We start from the raw sequence: 25,691 nt of genomic DNA, 5'->3' as shown, positions 1-25,691 counted from the left end.
AACTATAAGGTGTACATTTGTGTTGTGCCTAATAGGCCAGACCAAAGCACACAATTTCTGACACGGCCCAACCTAATTATGGGCCTGGGCCTGCACGACCCAATATGTGGGTCGTGTCTGGCCTCAAGTCAAGTCCATGGACGGTCTGGCACGGCCCATTTAACTAAGGCTTATCGAGGCATACTAAACATAGACTCAGTATTTAACTAAGGTCCGTCAAAGCCCACATGACCACACAACTCGGAAAATTCAAAGCTTCATGGGTCTTTGAGAACTAGTACCTAGATGATGATAGTGAATAGTGATGATGATCATAGTATATATATTCTGTATGATTGTATAGTACTCAACTAAATAATGAACAGAGAACTGAATATTATTTCTGAGCTAGTTGTAATATTTTTTCTTTTTGCCCAAAGGTTTTAAATGTGCAGCCACACAACATCTTAGTTTTATTTTGGATATATATATATATATATATATTCTATATTTTTTGTTTATGTATTAATGTTGAATGTATATGTCGGGGACCATAATTAGGGGTACCCTCAAGACGCCTAATTCTCAGCTGGTAACCCCCATCAGCATAAAGCTGCAAAGGCCTGATGGGTACGATTAAGTCAGGGATCAGTCCACACGAGTGACTCGATCACGCTTCACCCGAGCCTAGCCTCGGCCAAGGGCAGCCGACCTCGAGAGACTTCCGTCTCGCCCGAGGCCCCCTTTTTATGGCGGACACATCACCGGCTCGCCTGAGGCCTTGGCTTCGCTCAGAAGCAACCTTGACTAAATCGCCACACCGACTGACCAAATTGCAGGGGCATTTAACGCAAAGGTGGCCTGACACCTTTATCCTGACACGCGCCCCCGGCAGAGCCGAAGTGACCGCCGTCACTCCACCACTCCACTGGCCAGTCTGACAGAAGGACAGCGCCGCCTGCGCCACTCCGACTGCAGTGCCACTCGACAGAGTGAGTCTGACAGGCAGCCAGGCCTTGCCAAAGGCGCCACGGCGAACTCCGCTCCGCCCGACCTCAGGGCTCGGACTCGGGCTAAGACCCGGAAGACGGCGAACTCCGCTCCGCCCGACCCCAGGGCTCGGACTCGGGCTAAGACCCGGAAGACGGCGAACTCCGCTCCGCCCGACCCCAGGGCTCGGACTCGGGCTAAGACCCGGAAGACGGCGAACTCCGCTCCGCCCGACCCCAGGGCTCGAACTCGGGCTAAGACCCGGAAGACGGCGAACTCCGCTCCGCCCGACCCCAGGGCTCGGACTCGGGCTAACACCCGGAAGACGGCGAACTCCGCTCCGCCCGACCCCAGGGCTCGGACTCGGGCTAACACCCGGAAGACGACGAAACTCCGCTTCGCCCGACCCCAGGGCTCGGACTCCACCCTGGCCTCGGCCGAACGACTTCCGCCTCGCCCGACCCCTTGGCTCGGGCTCGGCCACGGCAACAAAAGGCAGACTCAACCTCGGCTTCGGAGGAACCCCCACGTCGCCCTGCCTAGGGCACAGACCGCCACGTCAACAGGAGGCGCCATCATCATCCTACCCCGAATCGACTCGGGTCACGGAGAACAAGACCGGCGTCTCATCCGGCCAGCTCCGCCGGAGGGGCAATGATGGCGCTCCACAAGCCCTATGACGACGGCGGCCCCCAGCTCTCTTACGGAAGCAGGACGACGTCAGCAGGGACTTGACCGCTCCAACAGCTGTCCCTCCATCAGGCTCCGCCGCACCTCCGACAGCCACGACATCACGCCAGCAGGGTGCCCAGATCTCTCCGGCTGCCACATTGGCATGTACCTAGGGCGCTAGCTCTCCCTCCGCTAGACACGTAGCACTCTGCTACACCCCCCATTGTACACCTGGATCCTCTCCTTACGACTATAAAAGGAAGGACCAGGGCCTTCTCAGAGAAGGTTGGCCGCGCGGGACCGAGGACGGGACAGGCGCTCTCTTGGGGCCGCTCGCTTCCCTCACCCGCGTGGACGCTTGTAACCCCCCTACTGCAAGCGCACCTGACCTGGGCGCGGGACGAACACGAAGGCCGCGGGACTTCCACCTCTCTCACGCTCGACTCCGACCGCCTCGCCTCTCCCCCCTTCGCGCTCGCCCACGCGCTCGACCCATCTGGGCTGGGGCACGCAGCACACTCACTCGTCGGCTTAGGGACCCCCCTGTCTCGAAACGCCGACAGTTGGCGCGCCAGGAAGGGGCCTGCTGCGTGCTGACGAACAGCTCCCCGTCAAGCTCCAGATGGGCAGTCTCCAGCAACCTCTCCGGCCCGGGACGGTGCTTCGTTTCGGGACTCTTGAGTTCATGTCCTTCGACGGCAGCTACGACATGATACTTCTTCCACCGCCGCGCGACTACGACAATGGCGGCCGACAGCCCGCCCGCCGGCGGCGGAATCGACGACGTCTTCCCCGCGTGGTGGAAGAGCAACATTCGGGCTCGCTCCGTTCTCTCCCCCGCCAACGGAGGAGGAGGCGGGGCCGTCAAGGCCAGGCGGGAGGCCGCGCTTCATCGGCCGTCGAGCGAATCGACGCCCTCGACGCCCCGACGGAAGGCACGCCGGACGTCGGCCTCGCGTTCAAGACGGAGGCAAGCGCCGTCCCCCCGCGACACGCTGACCCCGAGCAAGAAGACGACGCCGGCGCGCTCGCGGAAAGCCTGCAGGACGTCGCCCTCGAACCAGAGATGACGGTGCAACCAGTCCCCGATGTGACTACGTCGCTCCTCGTCGACCAAAAGGTACCGACTAACTCCCATCTTGCGTCATTTCGACTCGGCCTCAACCCGCCAAACGACCTCGTTTTGGCGGGCGCTCTCATTGAGGCGAGTGCAACCCCACTGAGGTTCCGTATGCGGTCGCCTTGGGACCGACTGACGGACGTCTCGACCTACGGGCCCTCTGGGTCCGAGGAAGATGACGATCCCAGCATCGGTTGGGATTTCTCCGGACTTGGCAACCCCAGTGCCGTGCGGGACTTCATGATCGCATGTGACTACTGCCTATCCGACTGTTCCGATGGAAGCCGCAGCCTTGGCGACGAGAGCTGCGGCCCAAGCCGCGAATGTTTCCACATCGAGCTAGGGGATCCCTCCGAAGGCAACCATCTTGGCATGCCGGAGGACGGTGATCTCCCTAGGCCGGTGCCTCGCGCCGACATCCCACGGGAGCTAGCTGTGGTCCCCGCTCCGGCGGGGGGTTACGACCCACAACTCGAGCAAGTCCGCGAGGCGCAGGCCAGGCTCAACGAGGGAACAGGAGCGCTTGAGCCGATCCGTCGGGACGTCGAACAGGCATGGGTGGGCCAACCCCTGGCCGGAGAAATACGTCACCTGCCCCAAGGTCTCCAGCGCCGCGTCGACAACGATGTCAGGATCAGGCCGCCGCCCGCATCCAGCGGGGTCGGTCAGAACCTGGCAACCGCAGCAATGCTCATCCGCGCGATGCCGGAGCCGTCAACCACCGAGGGTCGGCGAATCCAGGGAGAACTCAAGAATCTCCTGGAAGACGCTGCGGCCCGGCGGGCCGAGAGCACTGCATCCCGAAGGCAAGGATATCCCTCAAAGCCTCATGCCGCGACTTCCCGATTCATGCGGGAAGCCTCGGTCTACACCGGGCGCACGCGCAACACCGCGCCTGCGGCCCCGGGCCGCCTCGGCAACGAGCACCATCGACGCGACCGTCGGGCTCACCTCGACGAAAGGGTGCGCCGAGGCTACCACCCCAGGCGTGGGGGGCGCTACGACAGCGGGGAGGATCGGAGTCCCTCGCCCGAACCACCCAGTCCGCAGGCCTTCAGTCGGGCCATCCGACGGGCGCCATTCCCGACCCGGTTCCGACCCCCGACTACTATCACAAAGTACTCGGGGGAAACGAGGCCGGAACTGTGGCTCGCGGACTACCGCCTTGCCTGCCAACTGGGTGGAACGGACGACGACAACCTCATCATCCGTAACCTCCCCCTGTTCCTCTCCGACACTGCTCGCGCCTGGTTGGAGCACCTGCCTCCGGGGCAGATCTCCAATTGGGACGACTTGGTCCAAGCCTTCGCTGGCAATTTCCAGGGCACATATGTGCGTCCCGGGAATTCCTGGGACCTTCGAAGCTGCCGGCAACAGCCGGGGGAGTCGCTCCGGGACTACATCCGGCGATTCTCGAAGCAGCGCACCGAGCTGCCCAACGTCACCGACTCGGATGTCATCGGCGCGTTCCTCGCCGGCACCACTTGCCGCGACCTGGTGAGCAAGCTGGGTCGCAAGACCCCCACCAGGGCGAGCGAGCTGATGGACATCGCCACCAAGTTCGCCTCTGGCCAGGAGGCGGTCGAGGCTATCTTCCGAAAGGACAAGCAGCCCCAGGGCCGCCCATCGGAAGAAGCTCCCGAGGCGTCTGCTCCGCGCGGCGCCAAGAAGAAAGGCAAGAAGAAGTCGCAATCGAAACGCGACGCCGATGACGCGGACCTTGTCGCCGCCGCCGAGTATAAGAACCCTCGGAAGCCCCCCGGAGGTGCAAACCTCTTCGACAAGATGCTCAAGGAGCCGTGCCCCTACCATCAGGGGCCCGTCAAGCACACCCTCGAGGAGTGCGTTATGCTTCGGCGTCACTTCCACAGGGTCGGGCCACCCGCCGAGGGTGGCAGGGCCCGCGACGACGACAAGAACGAAGATCACCCAGCAGGAGAGTTCCCCGAAGTCCGCGACTGCTTCATGATCTATGGAGGGCATGCGGCGAATACCTCGGCTCGGCACCGCAAGCAAGAGCGCCGGGAGGTCTGCTCGGTGAAGGTGGCGGCGCCAGTCTACCTAGACTGGTCCGACAAGCCCATCACTTTCGACCAGGCCGACCACCCCGACCATGTGTCGAGCCCGGGGAAATACCCGCTCGTCGTCAACCCTGTTGTCGGCGATGTCAGGCTCACCAAGGTCCTGATGGATGGGGGCAGCTGCCTCAACATCATCTACGCCGAGACCCTCAAGCTCCTGCGCGTCGATCCGTCCTCCGTCCGAGCAGGCGCTGCGCCCTTCCACGGAATCATCCATGGGAAGCGTGTCCAGCCCCTCGGGCGACTCGACCTCCCCGTCTGCTTCGGGACACCCTCCAACTTCCGAAGGGAGACCCTGACGTTCGAGGTGGTCGGGTTCCGAGGAACCTACCACGCCGTGCTAGGGAGGCCATGCTACGCGAAGTTCATGGCCGTCCCCAACTACACCTACCTGAAACTCAAGATGCCGGGCCCCAACGGGGTCATCACCGTTGGCCCCACGTACAAACACGCGTTCGAATGCGACGTGGAGTGCGTGGAGTACGCCGAGGCCCTCGCCGAGTCCGAGGCCCTTATCGTCGACCTGGAGAACCTCTCCAAGGAGGTGCCAGACGTGAAGCGCCATGCCGGCAACTTCGAGCCAGCGGAGACGGTCAAGGCCGTCCCCCTCGACCCCAGTGGCGACACCACCAAGCAGATCCGGATCGGTTCCGGGCTCGACCCCAAATAGGAAGCAGTGCTCGTCGACTTTCTCCGCGCAAACGCCGACGTCTTTGCGTGGAGTCCCTCGGACATGCCCGGCATACCGAGGGATGTCGCCGAGCACTCGCTGGATATTCAGGCCGGAGCCCGACCCGTCAGGCAGCCTCTGCGCCGATTCGACGAGGAGAAGCGCAGAGTGATTGGCGAAGAGATCCACAAGCTAATGGCAGCGGGGTTCATCAAAGAGGTATTCCATCCCGAATGGCTTGCCAACCCTGTGCTTGTGAGGAAGAAAGGGGGGAAATGGCGGATGTGTGTAGACTACACCGGTCTCAACAAAGCATGTCCGAAGGTTCCCTACCCTCTGCCTCGCATCGACCAGATCGTGGATTCCACCGCTGGGTGCGAAACCCTGTCCTTCCTCGATGCCTACTCAGGGTATCACCAGATCCGGATGAAAGAGTCCGACCAGCTCGCGACTTCTTTCATCACGCCGTTCGGCATGTACTGCTATGTCACCATGCCGTTCGGTTTGAGGAATGCGGGCGCGACGTACCAGCGGTGCATGAACCATGTGTTCGGCGAACACATCGGTCGCACAGTCGAGGCCTACGTCGATGACATCGTAGTCAAGACACGGAAGGCTTCCGACCTCCTCTCCGACCTTGAAGTGACATTCCGGTGTCTCAAGGCGAAAGGAGTCAAGCTTAATCCTGAGAAGTGTGTCTTCGGGGTGCCCCGAGGCATGCTCCTAGGGTTCATCGTCTCCGAGCGAGGCATCGAAGCCAACCCGGAGAAGATTGCGGCCATCACCAGCATGGGACCCATCAAGGACTTAAAAGGGGTACAGAGGGTCACGGGATGCCTCGCGGCCCTGAGCCGCTTCATCTCACGCCTCGGCGAAAGAGGTCTGCCTCTGTACCGCCTCTTAAGGAAGGCCGAGTGTTTCGCTTGGACCCCTGAGGCCGAGGAAGCCCTCGGCAACCTGAAGGCGCTCCTTACAAAGGCGCCTGTCTTGGTGCCGCCGGCGGACGGAGAAGCCCTCTTGGTCTACGTCGCCGCGACCACTCAGGTGGTTAGCGCCGCGATTGTGGTCGAAAGGCAAGAGGAAGGGCATACATTGCCCGTTCAGAGGCCGGTCTACTTCATCAGCGAAGTGCTGTCCGAGACTAAGATCCGCTACCCACAAGTTCAAAAGCTGCTGTATGCTGTGATCCTGACAAGGCGGAAGTTGCGACACTACTTCGAGTCTCATCCGGTAACTGTGGTGTCATCCTTCCCCCTGGGGGAGATCATCCAGTGCCGAGAGGCCTCGGGCAGGATCGCGAAGTGGGCGGTGGAAATCATGGGCGAAACGATCTCGTTCGCCCCTCGGAAGGCCATCAAGTCCCAAGTGTTGGCGGATTTCGTGGCCGAATGGGTCGACACCCAGCTGCCGACGACTCCGATCCAACCGGAGCTCTGGACCATGTTTTTCGACGGGTCGCTGATGAAGACAGGGGTCGGCGCGGGCCTGCTCTTCATATCGCCCCTCGGAAAGCACTTGCGCTACGTGCTGCGCCTCCACTTCCCGGTGTCCAACAATGTGGCCGAGTACGAAGCTCTGGTCAACGGATTGCGGATCGCCATCGAGCTAGGGGTCAGACGCCTCGACGCCCGCGGTGATTCGCAGCTCGTCATCGACCAAGTCATGAAGAACTCCCACTGCCGCGACCCGAAGATGGAGGCCTACTGCGACGAGGTTCGGCGCCTGGAAGACAAGTTCTTCGGGCTCGAGCTCAACCACATCGCTCGGCGCTACAACGAAACCGCAGACGAGCTGGCTAAGATAGCCTCGGGGCGAACGACAGTCCCCCCGGACGTCTTCTCCCGGGATCTGCATCAACCCTCCGTCAAGCTCGACGACACGCCCGAGCCCGAGGTACCCTCGGCTCAGCCCGAGGTACCCTCGGCTCAGCCCGAGGCACCCTCGGCCCAGCCCGAGGTACCCTCGGCCCCTGAGGGCGGGGCACTGAACGTCGAGGAAGGGCAGAGCGGGGCCACACCAGATCAAGATTGGCAGGCCCCGTACCTGCAATATCTCCGTCGAGGAGAGCTACCCCTCGACCAAGTCGAGGCTCGGCGGGTAGCGCGACGCGCCAAGTCATTCGTCTTGCTGGGCGACGAAGAGGAGCTCTACCATCGCAGCCCCTCGGGCATCCTCCAGCGATGCATCTCCATCGCCGAAGGTCGGGAACTGCTGCAAGAAGTACACTCGGGGGCTTGCGGCCACCACGCAGCGCCCCGAGCCCTTGTCGGAAATGCTTTCCGGCAAGGCTTCTACTGGCCAACGGCGGTGGCTGACGCCACTAGAATTGTCCGCACCTGCGAAGGGTGCCAATTCTATGCGAAGCGGACGCACCTGCCCGCCCAGGCTCTGCAGACAATACCCATCACCTGGCCCTTCGCTGTATGGGGTCTGGACCTCGTCGGTCCCTTGCAGAAGGCGCCCGGGGGCTACACGCACCTGCGGGTCGCCATCGACAAATTCTCCAAGTGGATCGAGGTTCGACCTCTGAACAGCATCAGGTCCGAGCAGGCGGTGGGATTCTTCACCAACATCATCCATCGCTTCGGGGTCCCGAACTCCATCATCACCGACAACGGCACCCAGTTCACCGGCAAAAAATTCTTGGATTTTTGCGAGGATCACCATATCCGGGTGGACTGGGCCGCCGTGGCTCATCCCATGTCGAATGGGCAAGTAGAGCGTGCCAACGGCATGATTCTACAAGGGCTCAAGCCTCGGATCTACAACGACCTCAACAAGTTCGGCAAGCGATGGATGAAGGAACTCCCCTCGGTGGACTGGAGCCTAAGGACGACGCCGAGTCGTGCCACGGGCTTCACGCCGTTTTTCCTGGCCTACGGGGCTGAAGCTATCTTGCCCACTGACCTGGAATACGGCTCCCCGAGGGCGAGGGCCTACACCGAACAAAGCAACCAAGCTAGCCGAGAGGAATCGCTGGCCCAGCTGGAGGAAGCTCGGGACAGGGCCTTACTACACTCGGCGCGGTACCAACAGTCCCTGCGACGCTACCACGCCCGAGGGGTCCGGTCCCGAGAACTCCAGGTGGGCGACCTGGTGCTTCGGCTGCGGCAAGACGCCCGAGGGAGGCACAAGATCACGCCCCCCTGGGAAGGGCCATTCGTCATCGCCAAAGTTCTGAAGCCCGGAACATACAAGCTGGCCAACAATCAAGGCGAGATCTACGGCAACGCTTGGAACATCAAACAACTACGTCGCTTCTACCCTTAAGATATTTTCAAGTTGTTCATATACCTCGCACCTACGCAAAGTTTAGTCGTCAAGGAAGGGTCGGCCTAGCCTCGGCAAAGCCCGACCCTCCCTCGGGGGCTAAAAGGGGGGAGACCCCCTTTGCGTCGAATTTTTCCTCGAAAAAGGATCTCTTTTTAGCAGGATTTCTTTCGTGCTTCTTGACTACTTCGGAAAGCGGATCCTGGAAACGACGAGGTACACGTAAGCAGCCAAGGCTGACCGAGCCGAGGGAGTCCTACGCCTCCGGGATACGGATACCTCACTCATCACCTTCTGCGATAAGTAACTTGCGCTCGGATAAAGCGACTCCGTGGACCGAACAAGTCATCTCGTTCGGAAGCTCTCCTGCCGAAGCAGTCCTTCAAGCTTTCTCGACTAAGTCGGGGACAGGGCCTCATGGACGGGTGAAAGTACGCGTAAGCGGCAAGGCCGACCGAGCCGAGGGATTCCCACGCCTCCGGGATACGGATACCTCACTCGTCCCTTCCGCGAAAAGCAACTCTCGCTCACACAAACATCCCTGTTACCGACAGAATCCAGATGCTCGAAACAAGAGGAAAAAAGACGCAGCTTCGCAAGTGCAGCGAGGGTGTGTTCTTCTGGCCTCGGCGGCCGCAGAAAGCACACGCTACAAGATGATCTGATCCTGCAGGCTCGGGTCTTCACGCTGAAGGGAGCCGTGGCACCCTCGGCATCGACGACATCTTCAGCAAAGTCCGACCCAGCCTCGGGCGACGTCGCGGTCCAGGGACTCCTCCGGGAATCCGGCCCGAGCAGGCGGCTCAACCGGTTACCCCTGGGGCTTCGGTCAATCAGCTTCCAAGGGCGCCAGCCCGACCCGAGGCCTCGACTGATCGACTTTGGCGTCGGCTCCGCTGACGGACAACACGGCTAGGCTCCGGCCAACCAGGTTCCCATTCTCGAGCCAACTCCGCCTCTGTTCATACTGATATCGCTACCCCCGGCCTCGGTCCACCGAAGGGCAGCCGAGGGGTCTCTTTAACTAAGCTAGAGGAGCCCCAGACAACAAGGCCGAACGGGCCGAGGGATTCCTACGCCTCCGGGATACGGACACCTCACCCGTCACCTTGACACGGGGCGACTCATGCTTGGTAAAGCGGTTCAGATAATCAACAGGCGAGACTTAGTGCTCGAAAATGAGGAAAAAAAACACGGCTCCGTGCCGAAATTACATACATGTTCAGGCCCCGACAGCCGCAATGAACAAAAAACACTGGCATTCGAAATGCCACTACGAACGGAACTCCGGTTCCCCCTCCGCAGGCACGAACAGCCCCACTCCGAGGGGGAAGGTCTGCGGAGCAACGGAGGGCCGGCGAACGGCGCGCCGTCACCTGCTCCGGCAGTGGCGACAACGACGACTTCTGCTCCGGGGGGCCGAACAGCGGCAGCACTGACCTCAGGGTCGATGCCGCTGCCAGGGGACCCCCGCCCATGCCAAAACTTGTGAGGCAAGGACGGGCAGAAGGCCGAGAAGTTGGAGGTCAGACGCTGCAGCTGCCGGACGCCACGGGCAATGCCCGCTTCTCCCCCCATCACTGAGTGAAGGAGCGGGCCACCGCCCACGCAGGGGCCGACCCCAACTCGGCACTCTCCCCTCCCCAGCCTTGGTGATGAAAATCCTTGAGGCTGAGGAAGGGGCAGAGGCCGCAGCCCGGCTCGCTTTCCCCCACCATCAAGCTGGAGGTCGCCATCTCGGGTGACCGCCGGTGAAGGGGTGCGACCGGGCTGCGTGATGAAAATCCTTGAAGCCGAACGATGGCTGAGAGGTACCAACTCCCATGGGGTTGCGTTCCTCCAACGAGGAGGCGGAAAGGCGGCGGATACCCCCCATCCGGGGGCTTGGAAGATGGGAAGACACGACGCTTGAGGGAGGAAGAAGACATGGTTGCCTTCCGAAAGGGAGTCTCCCTCCTTTTAAAGGCAACTCTCCCTACGTGCGCCCCCAGGCGCCGCGGGCTGAGTCTTCTCCAACACGCTCCAAGGCCCTCCCCTGCGACTCGGGGGCTGGGTCCAGCATGTCATGCAAGCCGGCTCAGGGCAGAAGAAGCCAAACCGCCGCGCGCGGTGCGCACGACCGTCCAGCGGTTACAAGCGACCCCCCATTTTCGCCCAGACTAACGGGCAGAAGGGGCGGGCAGCCATGCAGGCGGCATGCAACCGCGCCAGGTGGACGCGCTTCTCCGACTTCTGACACGCCAGCTTGGGAACCCAGGCCCACGCGTCGAGCAACCGGCGCGCCAGTTGCTGCATGCAAGCAACCGCACCGCCACTTGTGCCACCATCGCGCCTCTTCGGTTGCGGAGCCTATGCCGCGACTCGAGGCGACCCAACAGCGCCAGCCTGGCGCGTCGGTCAAAGCGACCGAAAGTGGGCCGGCAGTAATAGCGGTGACAGGCGGGCGGGCGCAGCGGTCACGGCGTCAGCCAGGCTCACGTCCCATCCTGAGACAGCAAGAGAGCCTCCTCTCACGGCGTGGAGACGGTGCACCCGTGACCCGTTCCTCGAACGGATCGCACGCGCGCAACGACCGCCCCGCCAACCACTCGCCCCGTCGCATTAACTCCGCGGCGGGACACGCGGCGCCACTGGCAGGAGGAGCGCGCGACGCTTCACCTTCGCCGTAACGACCGCGTCAGAAAAGGTACGCCACGTCGTCCGATTTCGTATCCTTTTCCGTTTTTCTCTTTCTCTATCTCTTGCAACAGGGACCGGGAAAGGGGGATACCCCGAAAGGGATCCTTCCCCACGAAGGAACCGGGCTCCGAGCCCCCCATTACTGATCAGGGGTTCGAAGGCTGGCCCTCCGAAGGGTTCAACAGTCGCCTCAGATCGCGTGGGCCCGACACCCACTACTGGTCAGGGGTTCGAAGGCCAGCCCCCCGAAGGGCTCCATGGCCGCCTCAGGCTACTCGGGCTCCGCGCCCCTTACTGATCAGGGGTTCGAAGGCTGGCCCCCGAAGGGTTCACAGTCGCCTCAGACACCGAGCGAGGGATGACCAGGGGTACGTTCGATACATAACCAAGGCTCGGGCTGCGCTCCCGAGGTACCCTAGGACATTTCCGAGACCAGCGGGAACGATCTTGTAACAGAATCCCATCGGTGGGAGGCATCGAGCCCTCGGACCCCGTCGCCAGGGGACCGGGTCCGGCAAATCACCCGCAGGTACTTTTGGGCGTGTCTCTGGGCCCCTAGCCGACCCCCAACGAACGGGGCACGGGCGTCCACTCGGATTACCCGCTTGCAGCTCACCGGAGACACCATGTTCGGTGCCCATCGAGGGTAACATGGCGCACTCCCCCCCTCCTCCTTGCGGAAAGGCGACGTAGGGGCGTATATAAAAAGTCGAGTCTGTCCCTGATCGTCCTCTCGCCCTGTGCAGAGGCTCGGGGGCTGCTCTCGCAAAGACCGGCTCCGGCCAGATCGTTGACAGCGTCAACATACCAGCCCAAGAGCTTGGGCCCCGACCGTGCACCCGGGCTACGGCCAGTTCGCATGAGGGAACGACCAGACCAGCCGAAGCGTTAAGCGAAGTATTAAGACCTCGAAGGAGTGTAACCACTCCTCCGAGGCCTCGGGGGCTACACCCGGCGGGTGCGCTCGCGCGCACCCACCGGAACGAAATGCAACCGAGAAAGGCTGGTCCCCTTGCAAAAAAGTGCGACAAAAAGCCTCCAAGCGAGTGCTAACACTCCCTTCGAGGCTCGGGGGCTACTGTCGGGGACCATAATTAGGGGTACCCTCAAGACGCCTAATTCTGAGCTGGTAACCCCCATCAGCATAAAGCTGCAAAGGCCTGATGGGTACGATTAAGTCAGGGATCAGTCCACACGAGTGACTCGATCACGCTTCACCCGAGCCTAGCCTCGGCCAAGGGCAGCCGACCTCGAGAGACTTCCGTCTCGCCCGAGGCCCCCTTTTTATGGCGGACACATCACCGGCTCGCCTGAGGCCTTGGCTTCGCTCAGAAGCAACCTTGACTAAATCGCCACACCGACTGACCAAATTGCAGGGGCATTTAACGCAAAGGTGGCCTGACACCTTTATCCTGACACGCGCCCCCGGCAGAGCCGAAGTGACCGCCGTCACTCCACCGCTCCACTGGCCAGTCTGACAGAAGGACAGCGCCGCCTGCGCCACTCCGACTGCAGTGCCACTCGACAGAGTGAGTCTGACAGGCAGCCAGGCCTTGCCAAAGGCGCCACGGCGAACTCCGCTCCGCCCGACCCCAGGGCTCGGACTCGGGCTAAGACCCGGAAGACGGCGAACTCCGCTCCGCCCGACCCCAGGGCTCGGACTCGGGCTAAGACCCGGAAGACGGCGAACTCCGCTCCGCCCGACCCCAGGGCTCGGACTCGGGCTAAGACCCGGAAGACGGCGAACTCCGCTCCGCCCGACCCCAGGGCTCGGACTCGGGCTAAGACCCGGAAGACGGCGAACTCCGCTCCGCCCGACCCCAGGGCTCGGACTCGGGCTAAGACCCGGAAGACGGCGAACTCCGCTCCGCCCGACCCCAGGGCTCGGACTCGGGCTAACACCCGGAAGACGACGAAACTCCGCTTCGCCCGACCCCAGGGCTCGGACTCCACCCTGGCCTCGGCCGAACGACTTCCGCCTCGCCCGACCCCTTGGCTCGGGCTCGGCCACGGCAACAAAAGGCAGACTCAACCTCGGCTTCGGAGGAACCCCCACGTCGCCCTGCCTAGGGCACAGACCGCCACGTCAACAGGAGGCGCCATCATCATCCTACCCCGAATCGACTCGGGTCACGGAGAACAAGACCGGCGTCTCATCCGGCCAGCTCCGCCGGAGGGGCAATGATGGCGCTCCACAAGCCCTATGACGACGGCGGCCCCCAGCTCTCTTACGGAAGCAGGACGACGTCAGCAGGGACTTGACCGCTCCAACAGCTGTCCCTCCATCAGGCTCCGCCGCACCTCCGACAGCCACGACATCACGCCAGCAGGGTGCCCAGATCTCTCCGGCTGCCACATTGGCATGTACCTAGGGCGCTAGCTCTCCCTCCGCTAGACACGTAGCACTCTGCTACACCCCCCATTGTACACCTGGATCCTCTCCTTACGACTATAAAAGGAAGGACCAGGGCCTTCTCAGAGAAGGTTGGCCGCGCGGGACCGAGGACGGGACAGGCGCTCTCTTGGGGCCGCTCGCTTCCCTCACCCGCGTGGACGCTTGTAACCCCCCTACTGCAAGCGCACCTGACCTGGGCGCGGGACGAACACGAAGGCCGCGGGACTTCCACCTCTCTCACGCTCGACTCCGACCGCCTCGCCTCTCCCCCCTTCGCGCTCGCCCACGCGCTCGACCCATCTGGGCTGGGGCACGCAGCACACTCACTCGTCGGCTTAGGGACCCCCCTGTCTCGAAACGCCGACAGTATATGAGCCGATTTGGCACATTAAGACATTATGTGCCATTTGGGCCGGTCTGGCACACATAACTAATTGTGGGTCGTGTCGTGAGCCGATAACTGAGCCCGCGTGCTGGCACGACACGGTCCATAATTGAGGATGTGCTTTTGTGGGTCATGCCTTTGTGGGCCGTGCTTTTGTGGGCCTGTGCCGAGTCGGACCAGCCTGGCCCACATGTACAGGTACATTTAAAACCTCTAGACTAATATTTACCTACTGAAATTAGCTCCAAAGGTTCCAAACACCTCCAGTTCATATCTCAGATAATTGTTAGCTATCTCACATCTAATAATTAGTTTATTAGCTGACTTAATTCAGCTAACAATTTATTAGTTGGCTAACTATTAGCTCTAGAGATTCCAAACAAGGACTAATAAGGGTGAGTTTGGATCTGGGCAACTGATTGTTATAGGGTGTTTGGTTTAAGAAATAAACTAGTTCATCATCTTCTCACTCTTCACTTTTTTGTTTGGTTTGTGGAATGGAATGAGTTGATCCATCACCACCTAATTCCTCATAGTTATTTAGTACTAAAATGAAAAATAGGATTATTCCACCAAATTTGAGGAATATACTCATGATGCACCATCTTATCTTGGATGTAGTGATTCCTCGAACCAAACACCTCCTTAACTAATTGCTAGATTCTTTACATTCTAGATAATTCATTTACGCCCCGTTTGGATCATTGGAATTGAATTCCATTATAATAATAGTAATTTAGGCATATATCAATTAAGCTAATTTGGTTTTATGCAAAATATATTTGTATACTATTATTAGCAAGATGTCGGAGATATTTATGTGCTACATTTTTACTATAAGGGAGTGAGACGAAAAGTGTCATGTAAGTTATAGATTAGAAACCAATTCTAGTAATGCATAAAATCATTTCCCACCCTTCACCCCATGAATTTGAGATAGACTTATATCTGAACTTTAGAAAGTGGTGGAATGTCAAATTCCAAACTAAATAAGTTATTTTATTGAGTGAATTCCAATTCCTCTAAAATGAAGGGATCCAAACGCCCCGTATGTAATTAAATGGGCTATTAGGACCTTTGAATCTATTAGAGCTAATTTTGTGGCTAACTATAATTGCAGGGAACACCTCTAATCAATGGATCTATTTGAATTATACAACTCATACACAATATATAGACGCGTGCTTAAGGAACCTAGTCTGCGTGTAGGCCTAAATGAAGCTATTTACCAGTAGGTTCAAATGCTCCCGTTTGGAGTGAATTATGAGAGGTTAAACATCTACTAGTCATTTGCCCGTGCGTTGCTACGGAATTAATATGATAAAATACATTGATATATAAAAAATATTGTGTTCCAGCAATGCACGGATATATATCACATATATAGGCTTTGTTTAAATGGATACTTTTTAAACATATTTCAAAAATCTTTACAATAATAATAAAGTACTGGGAGCGGTTGCTACGTCTGTGGAGGGGAGCTAGCCTAGCGTGGAGAGAACGAAGTGAGCCACGCACGAAGAAATTGCCAGAGATATGGGCCACCCCAGTACTTTGCTCGCTCTACTCTATTTGGACCGCAATAAGACATCCAGCCCATGACGTCTGTGGCTTCGTTTTTATGGGTGTTGCAATTTTACATTAGTACCATATGGACTACCAAATGGTGCAGAAACTGGCTTATAAACTTAGGTGCGGAGGCTGTAGTACCGTTTCTCAGTTCATCGTGTAGGCGCCCCGAGGAGGCACTAAGACAGTCTACAACGCCGCACTCCTAATCTGTGTTTGTTTTTGGTTAAATGGGCTGCTGGGTTACGTGAGGGTGAGAGACGTAGACACTGACATGGGGAGGAACCACGGGCCCACCTGCTAGAGTCCGGGGCAGAACAGGAGGCAGAACCACGGTGCATGGATGGTCTACATTAGAGTCTTATAGAGAAGTAGAGATTAGAACATATTTGCAACAACCATCTCTTTTGTTTATGTACCAAAAAGAGCTAAGGAAAACTCAGGTTTGATTTTTATTAACAATTAAGATAACATGCTAATGGAGTAGTGCGATGCCATTGGAAGATCTCAAAATAATACAAAAAAATCATATCCATGGTAACATAAAATTGAACAAGAGTTTTTCAGCTTATCTTGGACCTAGATTTTAAGATAATCAACCTCCAAACCAAATGTACTATGGAAGTTAGAGCTTAATTCCTTTAAGCATCAAATATATAGTTCCCACAACAAGTTGGGTTACTGAACCATTTACATTTGCTAGCTTTGTATTGTGATAGTTACTAGGGGCATCACACCAGCCTATAGCAAGAACCTCGCGTCAAAGTTATCATCACAACTGATTCATTATCAGCTTTAGCATAACAAATCTTGATGGATCCGGTGTAAATTTTTATAGTAGCAAGAATACAATAATATAAAATCTGTGGGAACTTGTTGGGCAATTATGCCTCTCAAGTCACATCACATCCAATACACCTGTGCTCCCTTATAGTATCGTATGATGCTAGAATAGACAATCAGAGGGATGAATGATTGAGAAAGCTTAAAAATATAAAATCATTTTTTATAATTTTGGACAAATTGATGTTACGTTAGTAAAAATGTTGCTGACCAAAATCTGTAACTTCGATCGATCACAATATTTAACAGATTAAACTAGATGAAATTATGAAACAAACCCAATTGTAATCACATCGATCGGACTTTTAGATAAAGTTATTAACGAAACAAGATCATTGTCCTAGAGAATAACAAAAATTAATCTAGATCTAATTTCATAATTAAGCAATAATTAAAAAAGATTAATATCCCAAACTTTGTAGATCAGTAAATAGATGCCTTAGCAATGATCTAGATGAATCAATTCAAAAGTAACAATTGAAACCAAAGATTCAATCTAGAATCAAAACTAGATAAGCACTTAACTAAGAAAGAGATAGGAACAATGTTACTACATTAATCTTGCATAATCAACTCTTTAATAATCAAAATTTGGGTACAAAAAGTGCTACTCAAAAGCACCACAAAGTTGTCCCTCGACCTCTCAAAAACTAGATTAATCTTTTCAATAGATCTAATCTAGATCCAAAACACATATCTACTTCTCTTGTCTTAAAAGAACAAATCTATAAGGACCAGTAGTCCTAATCTAGTCTAGAGCCGAATCCTCCTTGGACTACTGCAACCCTTTTGATCCGGACTCGCTTTCACTGGCCTATTTATATGGACATCAGGGTCTTATTCTAGCTTGGTTAGACCCTTCAACTATTGCATGGGCTTCATCTGGCCCGCTGCCCTCTTAATACACCTACGTCATGCTCCCTGGAACTACGCCTCTCTTGGGCCTCCCATGTAGCTGTACCGACCATGCTAGCTATATCATGGGCCAAGCCCACTTCAACGCACACAGTCGCGAGATGCAACGATGCTTCGACCGAAACATCCCGCACAACATCCTTGACTAAGGACCTCAGTTCCTCCTTAAACTTTGTCTCCAAACCTAGTTTCCTACCTCAGTTCCTCCCTGAACTTAGTACCAAAAACTAGTTTCATTGACATTGTTGACCATGTTTCACCTCGATCAACACCTGCACTTCAAGACCACATGCAACTGTGTACAAGAACAAGCTTGTAACTTGACTCAAGGTTAATCTATGCAATACCACTCCACCGAGTGTGTTATAACAATATCAAAATGCATGTTAACATACATGCATAAATCAAAATAATATATTCGCACACACGCATTATATCAAAAAACATGTAAATTACTTTGCGATGGCAAAAACAAATTATCGCAATGTTCCAATGCCAACTAACACAATGTTTTTATCACACACGATTCCGCATGGTTAATACGCACAGACTTCAGGTCAATTGGACATAGTCTTGTTTCACAACTGCGAATGATTCTTCATTGAGAGACCACAAAAAACAAGTTTCAATATGGCATCCATATATATTTCCTTACATGCTAGTCTTGTCTCAAATTATAGAATAATTAAGCATGCTGCAATCGAAACTCAAGGATCTACATATTGATTATATAGTTATTGGATTTCATGTTAGTTGTCCACGTACTTAAATCTGTATGATGAACTTTGCAATTTTTTATTATAAAAAAATTCTTCATTTCAAATTCAATAGTACTAACACAACTATTGTTTTACCCTGTTGAAGAACAAAGATGGTACATTATCATCAGCTGAATGTAAACGAACAACTTCATGGGTGGAGGTGAGAATACCTTTGCATGGTATTAATTAATGTAAGCTATAAAAATAATGTCTTTCATTTTTTTGTATTATATATTGGGAACTTTTTTCAAGACTACTACTATATATACTAGTATAAATTAGGAGTTTATCTATCTAAAGAGAGGATTGATGAGCAGTTTGGAATCAATAATTCAAGAACTTCTTACTAAATAGCTCTTCTCCGAGGTGAAATAGTGGAGATAAAAAATCTAATTTCTTTTACTAATGAAATTACTAAGATGGGTAATGTCTCTATTGCTCAATATCATCAATGTGTTGCAGGAGTTGTACTTTATTTAATGAATTGAATGCATATCTTTTTGTAGATCGAAACAACAAATCATTAAAATAAATTAATTGTAGCAACTTTTAACAATCTACAAACAAGTGTGTATGTCATTATTCACTAGTAAATATTACATTTAAGGAAAAGTTGGAATCATGTTGGATACATTAGGAATCTAGGTATGGCGAAACTATTGTGCTAAAATGGATGGGATCTCATAATGGAACTAAAATGTCTAATATATTCTGTCTTATTTGAAGTTTTAATTAAAAAATAAACATATTTGTCTTAAGTTACATGAAATGACCCATTCATGGTTAAGATGATTCAAGGAAAATAGAATAAATAAATGTATTGCTCTTTCATCCTTTAGCAAAGTAGTAGCTAGGAAAGCTTCCAATCATGTTGAGGGGTACTATTTTATCCTATGGTGCCATTTCCACATGGTATGTAAAGCCAACATGTTTATGGAAATTGAAAATCCAACTTTGGATGTAGTCTAGCATCCACCACCCATTTACATGTGTGCATGTGATTTCACCACGTCCTTGTTGGATTTATATTTTTTGAATCTTTTAGTTTTAGAAAATTTCACATGTTGTGATTTGTTACTTATATATTAGAAAAACATGTGTTTTTTAGCTTAACCATGACATACTAAAGTATTTTTATTTTAATGATGTATCAAAATCTTAGTGGCCTATGTGAAGTAATTAACTCTATCCATAATGCAGTTTATCAATCCTTCTGAGAGTTTTCGTAATATCATCGTCGACTATCCGTAAGAGACTCTGAGTGTCTTATGGTTTAAAGTATTTATCAATTTACTTCCTAAATTGCATAATGTCTAATGGACTACAACCAAATATGTAGATATCCTGAATGCACATCATCATTAATTCAAGCTTTAGTGCTGTTTAGAGGCAAGCATCCAATATATCGTCGTGATGAGATAGACAAAATTATCAAAAGTGGTGCATCATTCATTGAGAAAGTACAACGAAAGGATGGGTCCTGGTATGTCAAATTGAATTGCTGAGAATTACCGAATATATGTGAAATATATTATGGTTGCTAATAATAGAAATGAATTAAACAGGTATGGTTCTTGGGCTGTGTGTTTCACTTATGCAACATTCTTTGCTATAAAAGGATTAGTTGCTGCAGGAAGAACATACCGGAATAGTTTGGCTATTAGGAAAGCATGCAACTTCTTGTTGTCAAAGCAACTAGGAACCGGTGGATGGGGAGAAAACTATCTTGGTTGTCAAATTGAGGTAATTATTCTTCCATCATTTGCATTGCATTTGGTTATGTAGAAACTTTAAGTTGTCTCCATTGTGTTCCCATGTGTTAGATTTAATGTATCTGCAAGGGATTATTAATAGGATTGCTAGCTTGTAGATTAGAACACCTAAATTGCATAGAGTGGTTCTCAGGTATGCCTTTGTTGTAGACAGTACAATCCATCAGGCCTAGTGATGATGACCCAATGGCTACTTGGATTAGGACCTAACGTAGAGCATGGTATAGATACAACCATAGTTGTACAATAGCACTAGCATCATTCAGAAGAGGCACCAAAGTCAGTGATGGTGAATGAGGAAAGAACAAAGTGGCCTTCCCATTACTTTAGCTCATAGATGGACCGAATGTTTACAGATAAGGCTAACCCTAGTCTTAAAAAATGTTGGTTCAAATGAGGTGTTAAGTTTATTTTATTAACATGATGTGCTATGGGAAGCCACATCTTAGGTTTATTAGCTTTCATGATCGAGGATTATAGATAGGGCATCAGCCTCTCTAGACTTGGTCCTATGACCATTGAAACAAGATCAACACAGCTCAAAACATTATGTTGCCAAGCATTGATTACAAACAAAATTTTACTTTTGTATAAACAAATAGTAAAAGGAAGTACATTAGATATTCAACCCATTAACTAAGATCAAATTAGTGGGAAATGATAATTATAGCCTTTGGTAGGTTTTCATGAAACTGCATATAAGAAAAAAAATAGAATATATGATTCCCTTTATGTTTCTTAATATTTACCGGTATGACAAAATCATGAATGTTTAGGGTGATAGCCCTTGCTAGCAGTGCTATGCTACCAGTACCTATTGTTGCGCAAGGTGGCTGACATTTTTTTATTTTGGTACTTAGTTGTGTGGTTGCTACTGCAATTCTAGCTTTCAAAATTTGTACCGCAAGAATTTTTAATTGTTTATTCATAACCGCTTGGTTATTTTCTCTTATATGGCACATGCTCATTAATTATTTATTTTGTTCATTTTAATTATAGACATCTAGGATATTTCTTAAGATTACTAATAAAGCAAAGAAATATTAGAGTTTAACTTGTTTGGGACAGTGAGACAATATTATCTTTATTTTAGTTATGTTGACATTTTTCTAATCTTTTTGAATTTAATATTTTCTAAATATTTTCGCAAATACACCTTTTAGACACCATTTATTCCATTACCACTTGATCTCTATGTGTTTGTCCTTATCTTACAAATTGAATTATATTATTTTACTTTCTCCATCTAACATCACACTAGTTTCCACCTTTGGAATCAAAGGCATAATAGGAATGAAAGATAAAAAGCACAAAAGGGAGTTCATAGAGTAACCCCTTTAACGCAGTAGCCATACAGATCATAAGGATATTAGCAACACCAAACTCATATGGTTGTACTTTCCTAATGATGATAACCAAGAACTTTCCTAAACCTTGGATATGATTGTTGATCTCTCATACCGTGAGTTGGTAGAGTCTCCTTAGAAGGCCTTTGTATAGAGACATCCTAATAAGTGGTTGTGATTGAGGTTTTAGTTACCCGAAGTGTTGTGGTGCTCTCCTACAAGGTGTGATAGCTTGTAGACACACACCTCATTAGGAAGATGAGACCAACACCCATCATGATAACCCCTCCTCTTTCTAGCCATTTTAGTATTCCAATAGTAAAACAAAGCTAATCAAGTTACTTATTAGCAACACCAAACTCATATGGTTGTACTTTAAATCCTAGATGGCACATCATGAACTGATCCTTAGTAAGGGTAGACAAGAGCATTCTAAAAATTGATTGGTCACGCCTCTAAAAAATGTTGGTTGAAGTCCAAGTTTTACCAATAGTTTCATATTTTATTAGTCAAAGCTGACAGTTTGATCCTTCCTATCCAAACAAAGTCGCATTCTACCCAATCAATTCGGGATCAAGAAAATGTGTCAATTCTAGTAAATCCTAACATAATATTTAAAATTTAGCTTTGTGTTCAACTAAAGCTGAACTTATACTAACTCAAAATAAAACAGTGATAGGTACAAATATGCTCTAATACACTTGCCTCCAAAATGTTGTTAAAAGCTTTTCTCCATGATATAGTTGTAAGTCATTTTGAGAATCAATCCTCCACCACACGTCTTGAGTATAAATTTCCTCTTGCATTAACTTCAAACAAATTTTGTTCAGTAGATTGCGACAATGTCACACCCAGTTTTGGAAGGCAAACCGAATGCGAACCATGTACGTGCCAGGATCAGAAACTCGCGTACACAGCGATTACATAATTTGACATCATCACACATTGCTCAAAGTAAATAGCGAAAAGGTACTTTATTACAACAAGATGTCCAAGACATCCACAGAGTCTAATACATAGTCATTAGCATTAATATAATCAAAGTGCGGAAATACGTAACGTAGTAGATAAGGCCTACACAGGCGGCTGACTGAGGGTTTGCCACTACAATAAAATAGAACTCCTCAAAGTCCTCCATGTTGCCAGCATCTCCTCCTAAGCACTGAGTACAGTGGGGACAACCTGGGGTGGGGGTGGTTTGTAAAGAAAGGGTGTGTACACATCAACGTACTCAACAAATGTCTCGTTTGTCTAAAGTGGACTAGTTGTATGTGGAGTTAAGGTTAAGTAGATGCTTTTAGTTGGTCAAGTATTTATTACTATTAGTAGAGCTAAGTTTTAGTAATAAACCCAATTATTACCCAAGTGTACTCCCTCCAATAGGAAATACCAGAGATCATAATTATAACCATCATTATTAACCATCATCATAAAAGTATCCAAAGTTCTTCTAATCAAAGAGGATCCCAAGGCCGCTCTTAACCGTGAGCTCGGCTGATACCAGTTTCTAACACTCTGCAGAGAGGTTGCACACTTTACCCACGAGTCGTGATCCCTTTCTAGCCTGGGTTGTACAGACCCGATCTTCACTACCGAGGTGAATGGCCAAGGATACACTACGTAGCCTTTATAAAGACTCCCCTGGTGAATAGCTACTCGTTAGGTTTCGCCACTCGTACAAACGCAGTACACCTCTCTAAGATGGGTGACTAACAAAACCAAATCGAATGAACCTCTGCACCCCCTTGGCAGAGCGAGCACTACACCCCGGCCTTTAACGACCCTCAGGCAAAGTCAACTACACCCCCAGGTTCATCTAATTAATCAGCTAAGGGCGTCCCATTCCACCCTCATAGTTGCACTATTATTCCGGGTGGTCACTCCACGAACAGGTCCTTACGAAGAGGTACTCAGAAAAATGGCCTGAGTCCCCTAAAGTAACACAAGATCATCATCGAAATAACATCATCGTATCATAAATATTCACATCATGTCCATTGATTAAGTTAAAGCAATAGCATAAGCTAACCATGATTAACCCAAAAGGTAAACAAGGATAAGTAAATACTAGTCAATCCTTAAGTTTCAATAATGTAATGCGGGACAGTGAATTATAAAGTAAGTAGGACATAATAGGTCAGAGGACACTTGCCTTCACCAGGTTGTTGCTCAGGAAGATCTTCGGCAACACACTCAGTAACCACAGGCTGCTCGTCGTCTAAATAAAGCGATCATACATTCAATACATTTAGCAAACGACAAATGAACAGCACACCAATCATGTACAATGTATTGTCGTTGGTGCCCGACTATATGACGTGTTGCCATGGCTCATGGATGACTGACCCGACCTCCGCACATGCGCAAGAGGAACCCGGTGGAATCTGCGAAGCTAGAGCAGACCGAGAGCTAGGGTTGGACGTTGCTATTGTGATGGGCTGGCGGCATGTGTATAAAAGTCGTCTTAGGATTTGTTTGGATGCAATCTTATTCGAATTAATTCACGTGTATAAAAAATAATTAGTTTCCAACTCTAACATAAGTAGAGCGAAGTAAATTCGTGGGTATCGAAATAAGATCTTGGATCGGAAATTCGTTTTGTCGGTGTCTAAAATTAGTTTTTTTAACACAAGAGTAACAATTAGTTTTGTATATGTATATATGTGTTGAGGAAAATAAAGTACATAGATTTTGTTCTAATATTTTTTTGGGCTACAAACTGAACAGGAGTATGTTGACAGTGGCAGTCCACATGGAGTCAACACTGCACAGGCGATGCTAGCTTTACTCTACGCTGGGCAGGTTTAGTTTGCATCCCCCTCCCCCTTCCGCTTGGATTCAGCTGCTTCGCTAATGTTTGATACTGTGGGCAGGTCGAACAAGACCCAGCGCCACTATACCGTGCTGCAAAAGAATTAATTAACATGCAGATGGAGAACGGAGAATTTCCCCAACAAGTAAGTGTTTTTCCATAAACAAAAGTAGAGTATGTCCCGTGCATATTAATTGTAAATTGAATGCTTTATTCTACTAGTTATGAGAAATATGGCCGTTATGCAATTTCATAGTGAGTAGATATTCAGTGAATTAGCGGGACTAAACTACTAAAATGTAAATAAATACTCCATTCATATTATTCTTATAAGGCATATGTTTTTTTTGGATCATTATGTTTATGAAACCTAGTAGCTAACAAAAATGGCCATGATATATATATATATATATATATATATATATATATATATATATATATATATATATATGCAACTAAGATAGAGAAAATTTGTAAGCATGTTTAATTTGCTCATATATACTTATGAAGAGAGATACACAATTAACATGGAGAAATAAAGAAAAGAGATTTTTGATGAAATAGTTGAGAACTCCAAATATAGAACAAAATTTGTAGTAGCTCTTTAGAATGGAGGTACCACAGAGATAAGCAATTAACTTGTCATTCGGACTGACATCCACTTCCACCCTGTTCCTTTTTTCAGTTCATCCTGTGGTTGCTATCTCTGAATTTTGAAAAATGTTTGAATATGCATTTCAATTTCAGGAAATTGTTGGCAACTTCAACTCCTCACTTTTCTTCAATTACCCGAACTACCGAAACTTATTTCCCATCTGGGCTTTAGGAGAATTTCGCCGCCGACTTGTTGCAAAAAAAGGTTAAGATGGGTATCTTAAGCTATTTCTAATAATTGTATTTGGGATACAAGTATCCATGTATATTTTATTTTTCGTGATGATGGGAATGTAACACAAAATAAAATTTATATTTAGTACGTATATGTTAATATTTGTAAGATTATCACAAACAAGTTGATAATCATCAGTGATCTGGTTCCTCAAATTCAATAACAAGGATGCAAAATGTTTGGTAGCAAGAATACTGCAATGGAATGGAATAGCTAAAATTCCCTTCCTATTCTAGCCCCTCAAACCCCTTCGATAACTTTGCTCCTAAACATGCTCTTAGATATCTAAAAGTTTCCTAAACTCCTCAATATCTGTTTTTGGCATGCAAGGGAAAAAGACCTTCCAACAATGGTATATACCTACTTCTAGTTCTTACATTGTGGAAAATAGAGCAATGCACACACATAAGAATGTGGATACAGTGGACTCTTAATTGCTCTTAGGGCTAGTTTGGAAACTTAATTTTCTCTGGGATTCTCTTCTTTTTCCAAGGTAGGAAATCAGGGGGTGTCATTTAAATAAGATATTTAGTTATTTAGGAT

At 50.6% G+C, this 25,691-nt stretch overlaps 1 protein-coding gene across 7 annotated transcripts in view; it reads left to right on the top strand.

Moving 5' to 3' along the window:
• The window catches only part of LOC100193317 (uncharacterized), a 46,733-nt gene extending 21,396 nt beyond the window's left edge, over window positions 1-25,337 (top strand). For 6 of the 7 annotated variants that reach the window (NM_001138454.2, XM_020553064.1, XM_020553063.1 and 3 more), the window contains 7 exons: window positions 18,433-18,489; window positions 19,530-19,576; window positions 19,669-19,812; window positions 19,895-20,072; window positions 24,175-24,249; window positions 24,321-24,404; window positions 25,007-25,337. In NM_001138454.2, the coding sequence (NP_001131926.2) occupies window positions 18,433-18,489; window positions 19,530-19,576; window positions 19,669-19,812; window positions 19,895-20,072; window positions 24,175-24,249; window positions 24,321-24,404; window positions 25,007-25,123 (702 nt within the window). In that variant the 3' untranslated portion in view covers window positions 25,124-25,337. The remainder of the gene's footprint in view (window positions 1-18,432; window positions 18,490-19,529; window positions 19,577-19,668; window positions 19,813-19,894; window positions 20,073-24,174; window positions 24,250-24,320; window positions 24,405-25,006) is intronic. The other variant, XM_008682912.2, reaches the window with a different exon arrangement.
• Window positions 25,338-25,691: the final 354 nt, after the last annotated feature.

Source organism: Zea mays, chromosome 5 (genome assembly GCF_902167145.1).
Source record: "Zea mays cultivar B73 chromosome 5, Zm-B73-REFERENCE-NAM-5.0, whole genome shotgun sequence".
Lineage (NCBI taxonomy): Eukaryota > Viridiplantae > Streptophyta > Magnoliopsida > Poales > Poaceae > Zea > Zea mays.
The sequence above is the reverse complement of the archived record's forward strand: the minus strand, read 5'-3'. Positions and strand labels throughout refer to the sequence as shown.